Raw genomic sequence first — 20,264 nt, forward strand, 5'->3', positions numbered from 1 at the left:
AGAGATGTATAATGTAATGTAATGGAGAAATCTCAAAGAATCGCTCATCCAATCGACTTCAAACCATAGATAATGATGTCACGCAAACTGTAAGTTGCTTTGTGAGTTTGTTAAAGGTTCCATATTTCACACTTCTCCAGTGAGTTATCTGAAGTGTCAATATCCATAAGATGATATTGTGGTTTTAAGAACCAAAACAATCTCAATGTAGTTTTACATTTCCTCGCTCAGGCTTCTCTCTGGAGCTCTAGTAACAACAGGTCAGTGAGCCAATCAGAAGAGAGGATCTGAGTCTCTCATCTGATTGGCTGAGTGTTTTCTGACTGATCCAAAAAAAATATAGCAGATTTCAGGTGAACACTCAGAGAACCCAAATCCTGCAAGGTTGGATGGTGGGTCCGGATGGGCGGGGCTTGGGGCGTGGCTGAGAGCAGTGAGTTTTGTTGTGACATCACAAAGTTCCAGAAGTCCTGACGGCTGGTTTTAAGGCTCAGTTTCTGAATACAGGCTGTGTGCATTTGTCTGTGGACTGAGGCTTTGATACTCGTCCTACAAATAAACCGAGAAATCTGTTTGTCTTTTGATTTTCGACAACCACATGATGTTGATATATTTGTACTCCCCTGCTTTAGAAGATTTCCTCTGGTAGGAAAATACCCCCCCCCCCCAAAAAAAAAAAGAGAAAAAAAGAAAAGCCAAACCAAACTCAAAATATCTTGTTTACAGTCACAGCTTTTCAGTCAAGTCAATAAAAGCAACAAATACAAGTACTTATTAATTTATTTACACAATTTTAAAATACACAAATACAGTGGTATTACAAGTGAGGAGCAAAAGTCATAAGGTGGGAGTGGAAAGACAAAGATTTCCCATGAATCCACAATGAAGAGATGCATTGTGGGACATGAGCAACCATCTCCACTACACAGTTAAAAGCAAATTGCACAGGTGGTGACAAACATAAGAAATAACTGAGTAAAGCAGACTGAAAAAAGTAAACTATTATCCCATGTAAAGTGTACTTGCATTTATCATAGCCATCATCAGTGAGACAAATATGTTCATCTATTTTTTTTTTGGTTTGTTTTTCAAGCCCACAGGTGAAGTTTTTAAAAAAGCTGCCTCGGCAGAAACTCTAATGGAGTGAAGCATCCCCAGTCCCTCCATACACTGTCGTCACCATCTCAAACCTAATACGGACATGGTGGACAGAGTAGTCACATCCTATACACAACAACAGAACAAACATGTACAAATTAGCACTACAACCCCTTTCCCTTTCAACTACAGTTAATGGCCTACAACACTTTGGAACCAGTCTACCAGCTACTTCAAAATCTGCAGGATTCATTGGTCACGTTGGTCGACCGCTCGAGTCACCATGAAGTGAAGCCGTTGGGACTCGGCCGTGACCTCTCCAAAACCACCTCTCTTCACCTTAACCCCATTCAACCTGATGTTAAAGCGCACCGACACCTTTTCTACCTGGGTTCTCAGATTGCGTTTTGGATCTTCTAATGTGGACGTGGTCTGAAGATTCAGTATCAGAGCTGATTCAGGTGTGATTTCATTCAATTATATAAGTGATGCTTTTTTTCAGTCCCTTGTATCTCTCACCTCGTGCTCTGTCTATTCCAGCTGTTAAAATTCACAATAAAATATCTGTGGATTGGAATTAAAAACTGAAACATGACAGCACTGGTACTGGCTCGAACTCCGTTTTTTGTTTTAAAAAGGTGGTTACAGCTATTTATGACATTCTCACTGTTTATTCTGTTAAAAAATAGTTAAGGAAAGCTGGGAAACAGGCTAGTTTTTGTTATTGTGCCCAACAGAGCTCCTAATGATATCCAAACTCACTGCTGATGCTTTGAAGCTCAACGTTGGGGAATTTGGGGACGATGTACCAAATTCTAGGAAGGAGTTTTAAACACTCCAGCTATTTATGTATTGTCATTTCATAAAGTTGTGGTGCTAGGAACAACAGATTCAAAGAAGAATGGTCAAAACAGAGGCAACCGAGACTACAATACAATCCTCCTAATGCCATCAAGCTGCTAAAACACTGGATCCTACATTAACCATGATGCAACTCAATACATTTTTTTTGTGAAAGCTTTTCCAGAGCACCAGTATACATTATACATTTGCTTTCACAGGCTGAGTGGTAATACAGGAGGAGTGTGCCTTTAATTTTGACATGTCACCTAAACTGACTATGTTGTAGTTTAGTTGTGCGCTGTGCAACCATGTAGTAAAATATTGTGTAATGGCACAGACTCAGTATGAAGTTACTTTGCTCGGGATGAGGCCAGAAGAAATGAATCAGGACCTTCGGACCTGATTCTGACCAAACTCACTAAAAAGCAGTTTGTGGTGTTTAACAAGATGCGTTTCTCCAAAATAAAATCATGCAAATCGACAATTACAAATATTACGCTCTGCCCTGCAGTTTTAAAGCTGTAAACTGCAGCGAGTTATCGTTACATTGGAAAAGACAACACACATACCCCTTTGAGCCTGTATAAGCCTAAGACAGAACCACACAAACACACACAAAAACCACATCACTATGCACAAAAAAACATCTCATCCGTTCAAGCGTGGACAGATCAACATCCCGACTATTTTACTGCTCCATTCACAGCTTTCCCCAGCAGCACGCTGCAGTCACAACCTGAAGACAGAAAGAAAATGTGCTGCATGTTTTTAAGATCTACTACAACATCCTGGTTCCGATGCACCTGAGGAGGACAAAAACACTCATACTATGGGATCAGCTCGGAAAATAGAACATTAATGGGAGCTTTCTGTCCCATTTTAAAACCACTGGGGTTTTTCCCACCTTTCAAATTAAACCTCAAACACCTAAAAAAGAAAAAAAAAAAAGTTGACTTGTGGTATTTAAACAGTCTTTCAGGACAGAAAATAGAGCTTAGGCACTGTCCTTTAACACTGCCGTGATGGATCATGCGTCTTCTTGATTTGAGAATCTTCAAAAAGTCCCACACACTATTTTCAATAACTAAGAGACTCGTCATTCTCCATTTTCAAACCCTTGTGAAGTCTGACCAGTGGAGCTGGTTTAAGAGGAAGTTTAATGCTAAAGAATAAAAATAAGTAAAACCAAAGTTAAAAAACAAAAAAAACAAACATGATGCGAGAGAAAAGTGAATCCATGGCTTCATCAACAGTGAGGAGGAGGAGGGGGAGTGTGTCCACATCTTCCATGGGAGGAGGAGGAGGAGGAAGGCTGTGGCTGCTACTTTGCCAAGGTTGTTAAGGCAACCAAACTGTGCTCCACCCGCCCATCTCTCTCTCACACACACAAACACACTCCTGGTTGTGCGACTCTTCCTCCGTCAAGTTAACAAGAGCGCAGTCAGACTCCTGCGCGTTGGTTGGTTGTCCTCCGCATCATTCAAGAGTCCGGTGTATGTGTGTGTATGTGTGTGCTGCATGTTGAGGCCTCCATGGTGCATGAGTGGATGGGAGGACTTCACCGTGGAGCTGCAGACTGGAGGCCACTGGGTGTGACCCGGGACAGAGCCTGAAGAGGACACATGAGAAATGGTGGCACTTTAATGATGATGTCATCAACAATCAATACAAACTAACAGTAATGGACACATGACCTAAAGCAACGGTTCAATACACTCAGTGTTTCTGCTATTTACATTTCGCAGCTGTGGCCCGTCACTGCAAACTTATCACCACAGCTGCTCCAGAATCTTATGAAATGTCATGAAGTCCAAATAAAATGAGTTTGAAGAGGGCTTTTAATTTGAAGTGATGGATATAGGAAGTGGAGACACCTCCATGCATCCATACACGCACCCCCTTAAGTCAAATGTCTATGGTCTATGTGCTACACAGGTTCACTGAGCTCTTACGCTAATCATTGTTAGCAAAGCAGTGTAGCAAACATCCGCTGCAGCTTCTTCCTCTTCGCCGCTGCCGGGCGTCGCTTTCCGGGGTTAAAAAGACGAACATCACTGATGATACGTCACATCAGCTGTCATTAATTAATGCTAATTCAGTCAGTAACTTCATTTCAGGCCTCAATTAAACTTGGCTGTTGTTGGTCTGTGTGCTTTCTACACACCATTAGCACATGTCAAAGATAGTTTGTGAGGGAAGAAGCTCCACTCTGTAACTTCACTGTACAACCACAGATGGACTGAGGAGGCTGCGCCCGCTGAGGAATACCTGTTCTTACCAAGAGTTTGATGAGGTTTGATTGACACCTCTCTCATGTCTGTTACTTAGTTTAGCTCACCACAAAGAATGGGAGCAGATGGAAGCAGTGGGAAAAACTGTTCCTTTGACATTAAATCATGTGTTAATGAATGGAGTTAATAAATTATATACACAGTCGCTTCATTACAGTGTGAGCTGGTTTTGGTTCCAGTCTACATATAGATGTCTATGTTGTTGGCTCATGAGGTGGTGACAGGTCACCACGGGGGCAAAGTACTATTGTCTGATTTGAATACATTATTTGAATATATAAAAAAGTGTGTGATACAGTTGAGTGGTTATAAATGGAAACCATGATGTTCACTCCCTGTGTTTCCTGTTTAACTGCACGACCAAAAATGAAAATAATAAAGACACGTGCACTGAGTGTGTTATCTGTTGTTTGTTGATGTCTTCAGTTGCTGTGGACATATTTTTATTTTAAGCCACTTTCCACTGAGGGTGAGGTCTGTGGATTACCAACAGCAACATTTAAACGTGCTGTCAACACCACAAAACTAATTCACCTCATTTTGTTTGAACACTGACAGAATCTGTGCATTGTCATATTTTCTGCATTGAAAGCTGCCATTAGAATTAAGCAATGCAAACTGTTTATTATAAAAAAATATTTATTATAAATTTATTATATTTATTTATTATAAATTGGGTGAAAATGAAATGATCTCACTGCTTTAATACAGACAAGAACAGTGCCAGTGACTGTCTGGGCTTACATGTATATACAAGAAATATTCATGGTCCTGCATATTAACTCATGCAAATGATTTTAATTATTCAGCAGGATTTGCGTTATTCATGAGCTGTGTTCTGATCAGCAGAGAAGGGCAGCAGAGAGAGCACACAGACAAAACAAAGAGGACTCTGGTTTAGTGAGGACTCCACTTCCTGTCTGGCTATTACAGACAACACCTGCTCTGTTTTTGATTTCTCTAAATGAAAGATCAAAAGTGTGATGGTTGAGTTTGCAGTGGACATCATCAGAAGTTTTTCATAGTTGGTGTTGACTGGTTGTTCCACTTTTCGCCTCTTGGGGGAACATGTGGTCTACAAGAATGCAGACCCATTGGTAAGAGGGGGCGTTGGGACGCCCACAGTGAACTCTCAAACATACCAACAATCAGCCAAGGGGCTGTGAGAGGGAAAAGAGTGAGGACCTAATGAAATCATTAAACTGCAGAGTGCTGCTCGGATTATTTGTTTTGTTTTGCCAGCACAATGGAATGAGATGCTCTTCAAGAGATGATTATTAAATGTGTGTCTCTCAGAGTTCAGACATTATAAAGCTGCGGTTATTTGGCTGCTTCCTGTCACTGATTCATTCTGGGCTGTAAAACAGAAAAAAAGAGGAACGAACATCTGGTACCAGTAAAAGGGGAAGTGTTTTATCCTTAAACACTGTCTGTTGGTGCTGATACACGCTGCATGTTCTGTTGTAACACATGGTTCCTTTTTTCAAGATGCATCAAATTATTTACTTTACTACATTACTACATGTCCTACTCAATGAGTCCTGCTGATTTGTCAGACCTCATGGTTTTCATACATTGCACAACTACGCACAGTTTTTGTCTGTGTGTGTGTGTGTGTGTGTGTGTTACCTGTGAGGTGGACATGCGGGATGTGTCCTGGCGCCCCGTCAGGTCTGAGGAGGAGATGTTGACAGGTGCTCCACGGTGAAGACGCATGCTCACCTTCCTCTCTTTCTCCATACCTGAAACACAAAGAAGGGACCACGAATCAAACAACAAGTTACAGCCAGTGGATGGAAAAGCCGAGAGTGTGGTGCTTTAGTGATCTTGTCTTTATCTCTAGAATAAAATCAGCCATTTGTGGAAGGTGACGGCCTGGCTAGAAGAGAGGAAGTTACAAATGAGCATCGAGATGTGGCTGTAGAAAAGTCAAATAACTGCATTGGCTGCAGAAAAAGAGAACTGCACAAGCAGCTGAAGAAACTGAAGAGAAAAAAACAAACTGCTGAAGAACATGGAGATCAAATCAGAGCTAGAAACTTCTCCAATAAGTTATCTAAAAAAAAATATCTCGTGACAGACAAAACATGATAAATGTAGTCAATACGAGCACTTAGAAAACTGTGTGTGTGTGTGTGTTCTGACCTGTGTGTGAGGCAGGGTTCAGTGGGGAGGGGGCTGCGACGTCCTGAGCTGCCCTGGCTCTTCCTGACGCCGAGGCCATGCCCCTGGCTCCGGGGTTCCTGCTGTGTCTCAGCCTTTCCTCCCGCTCCCGACGCTCCCGCTCTGCGTCCTCTACGGCCCTGTTGGCTCCCTGAAGGACACACACAGTGGATCCACAAATGAGGAGGTGCAACCTTCTGGCTGAACGACTTCTTATTGAGGATTATCAACTCTGAGCAATTTTCTTTTCCTAACTGCGGCACAAACTTATGAGGAAAAGTAGTCCAAACTAAAAACCTTCCAAGACCAGATTTTGAGGAGCAGCTGTCCAGGACAGAGAATGTGTTGTCCCACAAAAAAAACAGCCTCCTGTAATTTAGCTGAAAAACCAGAACCAGCATGTGTCTAGTTTTAAATCTAAAAATCAAAATAAAACGTTCCCAGCTCAGTCTTTCAATATCTGACACAATGGTAATGCTGGACGCCTGACGGTTGCTGTGCAGGAACTGCAGTGTATCTGCTGACCACACTGTGTGCAGCAGAAAGCTCAGGAAAAGATAACAAGTGGACCTTTGAGCTGAGATTATTTTGTCACACAGCAGTGAACAGCTGTGTTGGTGTTTGGATTTGCAAAAGGTGAAGTGACTGACGTGGCAAATGACAAAGAGGGAAATGAATCCCCTGAATGTGGCAATACAACTTACAAACTTGAGCATATTCCAGTCGAAGACATAGTCGTAGGAGAAGCCCTGTCTGTGGAAGAGGTTCCTGAAGAGCTGGCGGAGGTACGAGTAGTCGGGTTTGTCGTCAAAGCGCAGAGAGCGGCAGAAGTTCAAGTAGGTGGCGAACTCGGCTGTGGAGAGGAAGAGGATGAGAACGTTCAGAGACAGACACAACTCCTCACTGACTAATACAAAAACAGTGCTAACACTGAGGCGCTGAAGCGCTTCCACAGAGGAGCCATTAACATGAGAGCAGTGAGGTCAACCCTCCACAGGACTCAGGGAAGATGGAGGGACCGGTCAAACATACATGGGTAGCCTTTGCAGAGGACCTCGATGGGAGTGGACATTTTCTTCTCACTGATGCGTTCGTATTTCTGCCTCTTGGTGGCTGCTTTCAGGCCTTGCCAGGGCAGAGAACCCAGGTTGAAGTACATGAGAACGTATCCCAGTGACTCCAAGTCGTCCCTCCTGGACTGTTCTGTGGACAGAGAGGAGAGAGAACACAAGGTCAGCTCATGGTTTCATCAGAGTCTGAATGATTCGTCCATTCACGGCGTGAGTCACGGCATATCCTACCGATGCCCAGATGTGTGTTTATGGAGGCGTAGCGGGCGGTGCCGGTCAGGTTCTTGTTCTCGCGGTAGGGGATGTGCTGGTGTGTGCGGGCGTCGCGGTATTTCTTGGCCAGACCAAAGTCGATGATGTAGACCAGGTTGCCTTTCTTACCCAGCCCCATCAGAAAGTTGTCTGGCTTCACGTCTCTGTGGATGAAGTTCTTGGAGTGGATGTATTCGATGCGGCTGATCTGGAAGGAAGAGGAGCAGGAAAGGATTTGAAGTCAGCGTTAACGAAGATAATAAAATCTTCTCAAAAACCTTAGAAATTGGAGTTGGTTTGCAGACACCTTGAGGGTCATTTTGATTCCAACTTGAAAATTTATGTCAGTTATTCTTTTGTGTTATTTCAATAAGGAAACAGCTAAACCTCGACTCCCATCTTTCTAACCACTGTTTGGTTGAGCCCAGAAGCCCAAAACAAGTCTACAATTAGTTCAAAATTCTGCTGCACAATTACTGATCTTAATCTTAAACTCACTTAAACTTACTCTTCATCTCAGAACACCGGCTGCTGGTTGGGTCCTGATTAAAGTTCAGGACTGTGTCTGAGTTTTTGCTGTCCTGGCTCTCAGATTATTGAGCCGTCTCCCTCAGGAGGTCACATCAGCAAACTTGAGTGTTTTACATCTCACCTCGAGAACTGTTCTGTTACCTCTGCAGAGGCAGACCAAAGGCCAGCTGCTGGTGACCACGTCTGCAACAGGTCTGTGTGGTGGAAATTCAGCCCCTGCTGAGCCAACTGCACATGGGGCCGGACAAGTCAGCTGGACCCCTGTTCTGTGCACTGGATGTATGAGCCGTTTATTTCTCATCCTCAGCCCTGTTCTTGTTCAGCAGCTGCACACACTGTGGTCTTTTTTGACTTTTTCATGTTGTTCAGCCAAATACAACAAACAAAGGAGCGTTTCTCCTCAGTGTCAGGAGGTCGCCATCATTTTCTAGTGTGCATGTGTGGAACATGTCCGCGTACACAAGACCCTGAATGTAGTGTGAATAGTAGTGTGTCTGTGACCCACGTCTGTCCGAGGACAGGTGAGAACCATGAACTAGCCTGAACAGTTTCCAGTCTTTATGCTCAGTCAAGCTGATCAGCTGCTGCTGGTAGCTTCATATTGACTGTGACAGTGGCATCAACCTCCTCGTCTAACCACTGGGAAGAAAGTGAGTAAGTGGGTTTCGATAAACTCTTCCCTTTATGCCCCATATATCATGCACCAAGTTGCAAGGACATGATGTTGAGGTTTACAGTAAACACACCCAGTTGTCTCAGTGATGAGTCATGTTTACAGCCTTCACATTAATCAACACATTTACCCCCCCATCTCACCATCTGGTCGGCCAGCAGCAGGACCGTCTTGAGGCTGAACTTGCGGGAGCAGAAGTTGAACAGGTCCTCCAGACTGGGTCCCAGCAGTTCCATCACCATCACGTTGTAGTCGCCCTCGGCCCCGCACCACTTTATTGTCGGAATACCCACTGGAGAACAGGAGGGAGCAGAGGAGAGAGGAGGAGGGCAGGGGGTTACACTTGGTACTAATTTACTCACAGTTTCCAACAGACACTGAGCTGATATCTTTTTCTTTTTTTTTCTATAACTAAAAAAAAGTAATGAGAAACTATGGCTGCTTTCTTTGTTTCGTTATTTTCAGTAAATGGATCTTCCTGCGTCTCCTGGATCATGATCACTTAACAATGCTGCCACTGGAACAGGAAGTTACTGTAGTCAAACTGCCACTACAAATAATTTCCTGATGTTTGGAAGAGTTCAACATGTATCTGATGTCTCGTGGAGAAGCAGCACCTTCCAAACTCCGATTATGCAGGTTTCCTCTTTGTCACCTGTCCGTATTACTTTGTGCAGCACTTAGGTAAAAGGTTGGGTTTTTTTTCTAAGTGCTTCATGAAGCTTCATCTCACCATCACTAGTGTTCACAGCCTCAAATAAAATACTGGGACCGTACTTCTTTCCTCACAGTAGCAACAGTGAGCTCAGTAAATCTGCAGGATTTTCCCTGTTTCAGTGGACTGAGTCTGATTTCTGGTGTTTACAATAACAACAGAGCAGAGCGTTGAAGTAGGTCACCAGGTGATTCAGCATAAAAGCAGCGACCGCCAAGCAGGAGGACCAGGACTTACTACACATCACAGACAAGAACAAACATGTGGCCTAATCCCCCTCCTCCCAAAAGGACGACAAAGAACTGAAACCTAAACTCTTAAACGCAGCCTTAGTTTAGACTGTGTAGATGCTGACTCAAGAGATTCAACACTGTATTTGTAGTAGTGTTGTGTGTGATATGTGCCTGTTTTAGTGAAGACTTTTATTCCATTCTCTTACGTCAGTAGGTGTATCCATACCACAATATGTCTTCTTCATATCAGAATGTTGAAAAATTTGTTCTAATATCATGTTTGGTGTCACTCTGTCAGTTTAAATCTCAGTGCAGTGTCCTTGAGAATGATGCTGAAGTCCTAACTGCTGCTGATGCTGCACCATCAGTGTGTGAATGAGACATCGACTGTAAAACACTCTGAGTGGTCACTAGACCAGAAAAGCACTATGTAAGTGCAGTCCATTGTTTTGCATTAGTTACAGTGTTCAGTGTTTGTCACTGTACAATTAGTCATAAATGTGTGTGAAGCTAAAACTGAACTTGAACCTGAAAAGAGATCAGTAACTCGCAACCAATTAAGATTATTAAAGAGAGCTGCTTCCAAAGATTAAAAAGTCATAATTCCAGGTGACTTGTTTGTGATATTATACATTCTCCATTACGAGCTGGGTGAATATTTCCAGATGTGAGTTATGTAGTGATATTTCAAAATCCTAAGAGCATTTGAGCATCACAATTTCCTACACTTATCATGATTAAGATTACCCATCATTCATTGTGCCCACCATTAAAAAACACAGAAGGAAGCTTACAGGAGACAATTCCCCATGATGAACTGTTATGTTGAAATTATTGGATGTTTTATATTCTTCATAGAAATCTTAATGGATGAAAGAAAGGGAGTTACCATCCCCCCCACACCCAGGAGGGGTGTTAGAGCAGAGGCCAGCTGCTTTGGTTGTAGTTGGTAATTAGCTGACGTTGCCAAGGCAAAGAGGCCACATGGCATTTCCTTCTACAGGCAGACCGCAACAAAATGCTGCTGCTCAGCACCTGGCACTGCACTCACACACACACACTCTCACACACACTCTCACACACACTCTCACACACACACACACACAAACACACACACAAACACACACACACACACACACACACACACACACACACACACACACACACACACACACACACACACACACACCCACACACACACACACACCATCAGCTATTTATATACATACAAACTCAAATATATCCCACAGTCTGGGTCAGCCACCAGGCCTCAATATATCCGACCTACCAGGCTGGAGCAAAAATACAGACGCATGTGTCCTTACAGAGACGAAGCAGCTCCTCTACAGCACTTGCTCTGTCTCAGAAATAAGTTTTATTCCCTCCTCTTTAGAGAACTTACTCAATGAAAACTACAAGAAGGTGCTAAGATGTATAGATGAAGATTTGGGTCACTGATTGGTGCTGCCTCTTTCTATAACTGGCTGTGTCTAGAGTTTTACTGAGGTTACTCTGCCTATTTCAGACGTTCCCCACAGGTGTCCTAAAGTCTACATTCAATACACTGCATGAAATAATCTCAAAATTCACATGGCAAGAAAATGACCAAGAGTAAACCAAATGCAGGGTTGGGACTTCAGGGCTGCACAGTTGGTGTCATGGATGAGGGATCACACGCACTATTCATGCAATGAAGTTAATCCTTCTATAATCCATACCATCTATCAATGCATTCGACCCTCTTCACACCCACCCCCAAAATGTGAAACTGCTTTAAATCTGCATTGTATGATATTTAAGTTCCACACACAGTTAACTGTTTATCCCCTAACAGAGGACATTTGCAAACTTTTCAAAACTTCTCATTGCTGGAGTCTTGAGTTACGGTGGCTGGTAGGGTTGTGGCGACAGACAACGATCTCACTGATCGATGATAGCTGGTGCCTCTGCCGATGTCAAGACGATATTTGGCTTGTTTTCCCAATAATGTGTTTACTTATTATCATTATTTGTAGTATTAAATTACTATTAAATCTAATTTGCCCTGCCATAGTTAACGTTTATAACTGATAAAACTCCAACCAGCTAACTGTCACTGAAGTCTGCAGGGTGACAACAGACCATCTAGCGGCTGATGCCAGTGTGGAGGAATTTTCTTTCATTAGTTATTTATGCCGTGTTAGGACAGAGGTCACTCTCCAGTCATATCTGTGAAGACACATCTGCCTAATCTCCATTGGCAGTTGTCATAGTAACCAAGGTTGTAGCTCAGACCGTCAGAGATAGGAGAGAACCATAACAAACGGCCGGTGTCTCAGGGTCAGGAAGTTCTATAAGTATTCTCTGAGCAAGTCTGAGGTGTTAATATACAATGTGATTTAGGTAACACAACAGCCACTAAAACAAACTAATTGTTCTTTAAGATGAGCTGAACACAGCAATACTTCCCTTCAGTGTGTTCCTCAGTGAACTCAGTGACACCAGACAGGATCATTTTCTCGTCATTTACAGTGATGGATGGATGTTGGCTCATACTTTTCAGTGCTTGTAAGTGAGTGGAGTACTTAGTTCATAAAAGCACCAACAACAGTGCTACGTGGCAGGGTGTGTGTGTGGTGTGTGGTCTGTGTCAGTATACTGTACCTCCACCCTGCATCATCTTGTAGATTTTGCTCTCTATGTGGAGCTGTGGGTGTTTGGTCTTTACACATTCCAGTTTGATGGCAACCTCCTCTCCAACTGAGATATCAGTACCTAGACAGAGACACAGACAGACACAGATGTCAGCTGCAAGGTAACACAGAGGTAGAGCAGGTCATTGGTTGGTGGTTCGACCCCCGGCTCCACCAGTCCACATGTGGTACACATGTTGGTACGCTTAATGTGTAGAGAAAAGTGCTGAAATGTGTGAACGTTCCTTTCATTGTGAAGCATTTTGAGTGGTTGATAAAATTACAGGACTATACAAGTGCAGTCCATTTACCATTAGCATCACTTGAGCAGGGACCCGTCTCTCCCTGGAAATGTCACAAATACCTTTCCAGGGTATACACTCACTTTATTCTGTTTAGTGCTTTTGAAGAGTACACCAGGTGTTTAATCATATCTTCCTGCACTCACTTAATCATTATGTAATGATGACATTCATCACAATGTTGACACTGAACAAATACTGATGGTCATGGTTCAAAAATACAGTCTGTAAGCTTCATCTACTGATATGAAAGAACGTTCAGTTGCTGTCAGGTCATTCATTTGGTAAATTTGATATGAAGATAATTAACAGTTTGGGTTGTCAACAGTTTATATTCTGCTGCTAGTCACAGAAAAATATACAAATCACTTAGGTGGTGATGAAAGTGGAGAAGGCTGCTTCGGTGCATAAGTAAATGTGGTGGTTAACACAGCAAAGCCAAAATGGAAGAGAAACCAAAGCTGTTTCCACATGTGAACTACTGTCACTGTCAGGCCCCCTCTCCCCCACTGGAAATACTGTTTTCAATGACCGGCTGTATTTACACTCAATCTGACATGACAGACTTTGTACCAGGGAGCTGGTAGGGTGAAGTCCGTCTGATTCAGACAGCTGCCTTCACATGTGCAGCTCCTCCAGGTAGGAAAAGTTCAGGGCTGCAGTGCCTGCGTGTGAAAGCAGCTCAACAGCGTGCACTGTACGTACCCCGCTCTTCTTTCTTGTATCAACTTGCATGCACAGCCCACATTCCTCACAGCTATCATTACATTTTCATCTGACTAGCAGACAAGAGGATTGTGGGAATTGTCTGCCCAGGACCACTCTTCACTGCTGCGTGATCTGACGAATCAGTGCTTCGGCTGGTTTCTTCCTAAATATGGTTATGGGTCCAGTTCCCTCCACATAAACAGAGCAACTGGACACCAGGTTACATAATCGCACTTCACACACAAATGATCTCATATGAGCAGCTATTCGATCACTGGGGCTCAGAGCAGCGACGATGGAGCATCACTGATTCCTCTATATGATGTCATTGAGGTGGCCAGGGTGGGGCACACAATTAAGACCATGACTGCAACTAACTTATCTTTGTGTTTCGTTTGCTTTTGTTTCAGTGACCCATCAAGGTGACATTGCTGCTCGCGCTTATATATTTGCTTGTAATCTTAATGCTAAGCAACAGTCAGTGCATTCAGTAAAGCATTTTAGGGCTTAATATTGGCTCTGATTACAGGTCATATCTAATATCATTTTATAGACTAAATTACTGAGATAATAATTGATAGATTCATTAATAGTGCACTGATGTAAAAGGTTTATATTTGTATTTAAAATCTGCTGTTAACTTACATTTCCATCAACTGACAAGTTAAATAGTGCAACTCAATTTAATTTTTTAAGCACAGCACTTTGAAACACACCCAAAGACTTGTTCTAGTTTGTGCTTGTGTTTGGCCAATCAATCAATCAATCAATCAATCAATCAATTCATTAGCAACGATGCTGAAAAGGCTTGTCACAGACTGAGCACCATGTCTCATTGTGCTCTGTGTAGTCTTGCAAAATAGGAATGTGATTTGTCTGAACAGATTTTTCCTGGGAATGTTACACCCCCCCTGCCCGCCCGCTGCCCCAACTGATCTTCTCACAGAGGGGAAGTGTGTGTGTGTGTGTGTGTGTGTGTGTGTGTGTGTGAGGGAGAGCAAGCTACATTGTTAATTCCATTAAGAAAAACTATGACTAAATTTGCTCCACCAACGACCTTTTTTTCCATGACTCAGACAAGACAATGATGAGGCGGCGTCGACGTCATTAAATACCAGCAATGATTTCGATCAACAATCACCACTGTTCATGGAAAAACAAGACCAAAATGCAATTTAAAAAATAAAAACTTTACCAGATTCTCTTCATTGTTGATTAAAAAAAAAAAAAAGAGATGAAATCAAATAGAGCAATTTTGCACACAATCACACGATCTAAAGGTCCCCCTCTGTCTGTCTCCTCTTTCTGTTTTAAATGCTTGTGTACAACCTATTAGAAACACTAAGACAATCTAGAACAACACCACCACTAAGACTGACCAAATTACAGAATAAAATCAACACAGTGTGAACATGATCAGCGTGGGATTTACTGTTACACAAGGTTGTTCTCGACTGTGAGGAGTTTTCTCTCTTTTTCCTTCCTGATTGACTCAGACTGTTACAAAGAAATCCATTTGTTAACGACGCTGCATCTTTCCAGACATAACTGGATGAAATCTTATCAGAAAACACTTAGTGGAACTGGAACATTCCCTTTCTCTTTTATCTCTTCATTATGTTTTGCAATTTTTCCGTTGTGACACAAACAAATAACACATCTGGTTAACCCCCCCTCCCCCGCCCCACCCCATCCCCCCATAGCAGAGGTAAACAGGAAGAATACTGAACAGGTTGTGGGGAAGTTCAGAGCACAAAAACAAAACAAGCAGCAATATGTCAGATCGATGTGATGCTGCACATCGCACAGATGTTATGGTCAGATCAAACACAAAGATGTGTAAAGATAGTGCGTAAAAACTTCAAACCCCAGCGGGCAAAAGTTGAATTTGACATCAGGTACGTCTGATGTGCCGCTGACAGAACCTGAACCCAGGGAAATGATTGCTCTTGGTTTTTGACTAAAACTAAAGTGTTTTTGTCAAGATTCAAATGTCCAGAGTTTTCGTCGAGTAGGAACACAAAGGGTGACGCTGACTAAATATTAGACTAAATTTAAATTACAAAATGAACACTAGTGTGTTACTGAGGGGACTGTGTGTGTACATGTGTTGTGTTTTTGTCCTGTGTTGTGCAGCTGGTGAAACATGTTCAGACACGTCCCTCTGCACTGGCTCACCAAAAGCAACAGTCTTAAATCTTAAATATGCAACTGTTCCATCACATCTTCTGATTTCCCAAAATGAAGAGTTACTGCTTAAATGTTTTCTAGAGACAAACACATGTACAGGAACTTTGTCTGCACACAAAGTTTGAACTTCGAAACATTATCATTTAATTCAGCGACAAAGTAAACAAGACTGCAAACGTGACCAGATGTTCAGTGGTACTTGACGGTTTTTGGATCAGAACAAGAACAAGCAGTTTGTGTGTATAGTGGGGGCTATAGTGACGAGGGGGCTGCATCGTTTCACAGGCAGCCAATATCAAAATTCAGAGAAAAACACACTGAGCCAAAACCGTGCAAAGGTCATGAGAGGGAAAATCAATTAAGTGTGTTTGGTTTCCATGAGTCTTGAGAAAAATCCATTTGAGGGAGTTTAGTGATGACAAACACAGCATCTGGATTCTGCAGCCCCCCCCCCCCCCCCCCCCCCCCCAAACATCAACCAAATGTGCACATCACCCACCAAATAAAACCAGCCAACTTTGTGGAAATACACTTGACCGGCCGCTGCTGCACAGTCATGTAAAAACCTCCTGTAGAAACCAGGTTTGAATATTTGACAGTGCACATTTGAACCCAGTCACAGAACACAGAGTACAAGGACTGGTTCCAAGAGCTGACCTCATCTCTTCCTCCTGCTGCCAATAACAAACAGCCTCTCACACCAATACAAGCACAATCCTCCACTCAGACAGCCCCAGCATGGCACGCTGCTCACACACTGTCAGCGTTATTCTAACACGCTGTGTGGGAGGATTCATGTGGGACTTACTGTGAAACACAATCACTCTTAATATCAGGTACTGATGGGGTCATACATCCACTGTCCAACTTTTCTTACATCTTACTGGACACTGACCTTCAGTCAAATTTATTGTGTGCGAAATAACCTTAGCTACGAGCACATGATCCTGCCAGCAGACTTCACAAACTCGTACCACTGGGTGGGTGAGGCACTTTGATTTTAAATAAACACACACTGTTCTGGCTTGTTAACAGTGTTGCGTCACATTAGTCACCAGCCACTCAGAGGGGAGAGGAGGGAGTGATGAGTAAAGAGAAAAACACAAAGTGATTATGTAAGCAGCTGGCAGCTCCCACAGTCAGTCCCGGCAGCAGCCCATGTGGAAGATAAACGGGATCCAATTAATGCATTAATTAACCTTCCCTCTCCTGAACACTTAACACGCTCACTAGTTTTCCAACTTATCCACAAGATTTTCAGAAGAACTTCAAACCATTAATCTATGCTCATATCGCTCACATAAACACACCTAAACACTTATAATCCACACATCTGTGCAGGAATATAACATAATATAAACATTATGGTGCACAGGTCAGAAGTGCTAGTCTTCAAAACCCCCGTTTCACAGCAAAAACTGATTTGAAATTATTATTTTTATTTTTTTCTGATTTATAATTTTGTATATGTATATGTTATGTACAATTTGTATATGCACATATGTGCAAAGAAATACGTCAGGGAACTATCTAATATCAGTGACCCAACTTCCATCTTTTAAGAGGAACTAAAGTTCGACCAAACCATTAATCAATGTAGCAGCTAAGTTTTAAACTAAAGTCATATGTATGCAAAACAAATCCTCACCATATAAACTATTTAACTTCAAATCATCTACGCTTCACATTTTTTCTGCCCACTTTCAAATACATGTTAACTTTAAAGTTTTTGGATCGACATTTCTGATTATTCCAAGAGGCTGTTTGTGTTGTTGCTATGAAAGTCAATGAGCCGACCCTTCAAGCTTTCTTAACCTGTGAATCTCAGGCTTCAACAAGGTCAGTAACACTTGTTATTTGTTATCCATGTTGCTTTCACTACTGGTAGTAATGACCGATAAGACCCAATACATCATTGTTTCCACAGGTCTCTGTCTCTGCTGGTCCAGACTACAACACAACCCCTGAGTTTTCAAACTAAAACTGGACCAGCAGTGTTTCCAAGTCTCTGATTTAGGTTCTTGAAAACTCCACAGTAGTGAGGACGGAGGGCGAAAAACTAAACTAGGCCTTTTAAAACTAAAACATAGTGTGAACGTAGCCTTAGGTTTTCCTACAGCGTGTTGCTGTGGAGACAGTACACCTCACAAAAAAAGCATTTTAATCAACTAATTTATTAAATAAAACGGCAATCACCAGGAAAAGTGTGTCTTCTTACTTCTTTGAGGCTTTCATCTACTAAATGAAATGATCACGAGAGATGCATCACAAAATAGGTGTTTTATCTCCTCTGCTTAACATTTTCTAAAAGCTAAGTGATATCTGCATTCATTTTTGTCAATGTTACACTCCATCACTGCAATAAAAGCAGTTTAATTGCAGACTGATTTGAAAAGTCTGCACTGCATTACCTCATTATACAGTCAGTAAGTTTCACACTTCTGCCAACACATTTTCAAATACTGCAGAAATAAATGGAAACAAATGAATACATGGAACTGTAAAACTAAATACATCCATATTTCTAAAATAGGGCAGCATTGTTTTCAAAATGCTAAAATGTAGTTTAAATATACATATAAAATGCACAAAACCACTGGAATGGTCATTTAACAAATAAATAGGGAAACAAAACATGCATTCAAAAGATAATCCCGTTATAATCTACTAATCAATAATAAGATAGTGTAAAGGTGAAACAATGACTCAATTCGCTGATTAGCTGATCAACAGGAAATGATCTCCGACCATTTTTTATCATGAATTAATTATAAGTAAGCAATGTACCAGGCAAAATGCCAAACATTAGTCAGTTTCCAGTCACTAGATTCTTCTGTCACTGGTGATGGTAAAAATATGATTTGAAATATTACATCATATCATGTTTAAGTCATATGAAGTCTGAGCCCCAGCAGCCAGAGCAGGGTATTGTTCTTTACGAGTTGATTAGGTGTCAGTGATGAAGTGATCAGTCCTCAAAGCCTGTAAAGGAGCCTCATGAATTAACAATGTCTCTTTTCTACTGTTGTTCAGATGAGGAAGTGTTAAGCTAAGAAATGTGATCAGCTGTTCTCCACCACTGTTGCAAAGAGCAGTAGACCTTTAGTATGGCCAACAGAGGATAGATTAAACAAAGGTGGTAGAACTCAATGACAGTCTCTAATGTTTAATACATTAGCTAGCTGAAGAATTTTTGCAGATTTATGTTTTCCATACCTTTGGCACTGAAATGCACTGAGCTCAGTAATGATGCACTACCCATTAACTGCTAACTGCTGCTAGTGCAGCTACTATACATTTCATTTAAATCTTTACCTTCAATGAGAAGCAACACATCCAGTCAATTATTACAAAGAATAGCCATCTTTGCACAGAACTGTCTCACTATTTATTAACCACCAGATCTTCTCTCAAATTAAATAACTTGTTACCCTCAGAATAAATCTAAAATGTTGAGAATTAATTCGAATGAACCTTATGAAACCTCTGAAGGAAATGCTTATGTGTGATGTGGCTAAACTTCTGATATAACAGAGGAGGAAACTGAATCGGCCTGTTGTATTAAAAGGTGGATGACGGACATTAGCAGTTACACGTAATTTACCACCTTAGCCACTGAATAATAAAGCTTATGGCCTGGTCAGTTATCCTGTCCCGGACTACTGACTCTTCCCTTTAAGGCAAAGAGCAAACTCAAATATGAGCTAGTTGATATGTGATAAAGGGTTTAGCCACACAGCAGCCGTCAGTTTCCTTTCATGTCGTTAACACGGCTCATTTTAGAGGCTGATTTCACATCGTGACAGAAAAAGTGTTCCCCACGTCGAGCACATTGAACAAATTCATCAAACCTTTTACTATTATTACAACATAACAGGCGTTTTGTTAGTGCTAGCTGTTTAGCTACACAGACTGCTAGCTTAGTGGCTAATGCTGCGAACACCAAACACTGAACAGCTGATTGACTATCTGCTGGTTTCAGAGACCCCGGAAAGGAAACTAGCTGACAAACTCTCCCAGCTTCGCGTTGTTGCTGTAAAAGGACATCAAGAGAAACACCATATCAAGTTTCTTTAACTACAACTTACCTAGGTAGATGTCTCCAAACGATCCACTTCCAATTTTCCTGCCCAGTCTGTATCGGTTTCCTACTCTCAACTCCATGATAAACGAGCTGTGGTCTGCTAGCAAGCACGCTCGCTAGCTCCAAAATATATAAAAAATAAAATAAAATGTTCAGGTTTCAAGGCCAAGTCTCTTTAAGAGCGGAATAAGCAAAACATCCAACGCAGGGGATCTCTTCAAGCGATGAACTGTCTTCTGTTTGTTGTCTCCGGATGAAGTCACCTCAATCTTTCGCCACTTGTTTTAAAATACTGCTAATCGCATACAGTGGTAATACGATACTTGTTAAAAAGGTTTAAGTGTGTACTTTATGCTCTCACTGTTTTTGATAGGAGTTGACTTTAATTCTCCACGGATGAAGATGGATTTAGAGGAGCTATCATTGAGGATTTCGCCCG

General features: G+C 41.9%; 1 protein-coding gene across 1 annotated transcript; it reads right to left on the reverse strand.

Moving 5' to 3' along the window:
* Nucleotides 1-762: 762 nt before the first annotated feature.
* Nucleotides 763-19,968, reverse strand: csnk1da (casein kinase 1, delta a). Its single transcript, XM_071474838.1, has 9 exons — nucleotides 19,830-19,968; nucleotides 12,513-12,623; nucleotides 9,065-9,213; nucleotides 7,697-7,925; nucleotides 7,428-7,598; nucleotides 7,100-7,248; nucleotides 6,378-6,546; nucleotides 5,862-5,974; nucleotides 763-3,550 (listed from the first exon to the last, which is right to left on the reverse strand). The coding sequence occupies exons 1-9, from the start codon at nucleotides 19,903-19,905 to the stop codon at nucleotides 3,500-3,502; spliced, it is 1,218 nt and encodes a 405-aa protein (XP_071330939.1). The 5' UTR covers nucleotides 19,906-19,968; the 3' UTR covers nucleotides 763-3,499.
* Between the last annotated feature and the right edge of the window lie 296 nt (nucleotides 19,969-20,264).

This window comes from Trachinotus anak, unplaced genomic scaffold (genome assembly GCF_046630095.1).
Source record: "Trachinotus anak isolate AG129_WGS33_773 ecotype Australia unplaced genomic scaffold, CSIRO_AGI_Tana_v1 ptg000003l, whole genome shotgun sequence".
Classification (NCBI taxonomy): domain Eukaryota; kingdom Metazoa; phylum Chordata; class Actinopteri; order Carangiformes; family Carangidae; genus Trachinotus; species Trachinotus anak.

What these genes read in the sequence shown, in the direction of transcription:
- csnk1da (XM_071474838.1), bottom strand. Translation starts at nt 19,905, where the DNA reads ATGGAGTTGAGAGTAGGAAACCGATACAGACTGGGCAGGAAAATTGGA. An exon ending in CCTCTGCAAAGGCTACCCAT is followed by an intron (nt 7,249 to 7,427) that starts GTATGTTTGACC and finishes TCCTCTCCACAG; the next exon opens with CCGAGTTCGCCACCTACTTG. An exon ending in CCCGCATGTCCACCTCACAG is followed by an intron (nt 3,551 to 5,861) that starts GTAACACACACA and finishes TGTCCTCTTCAG; the next exon opens with GCTCTGTCCCGGGTCACACC.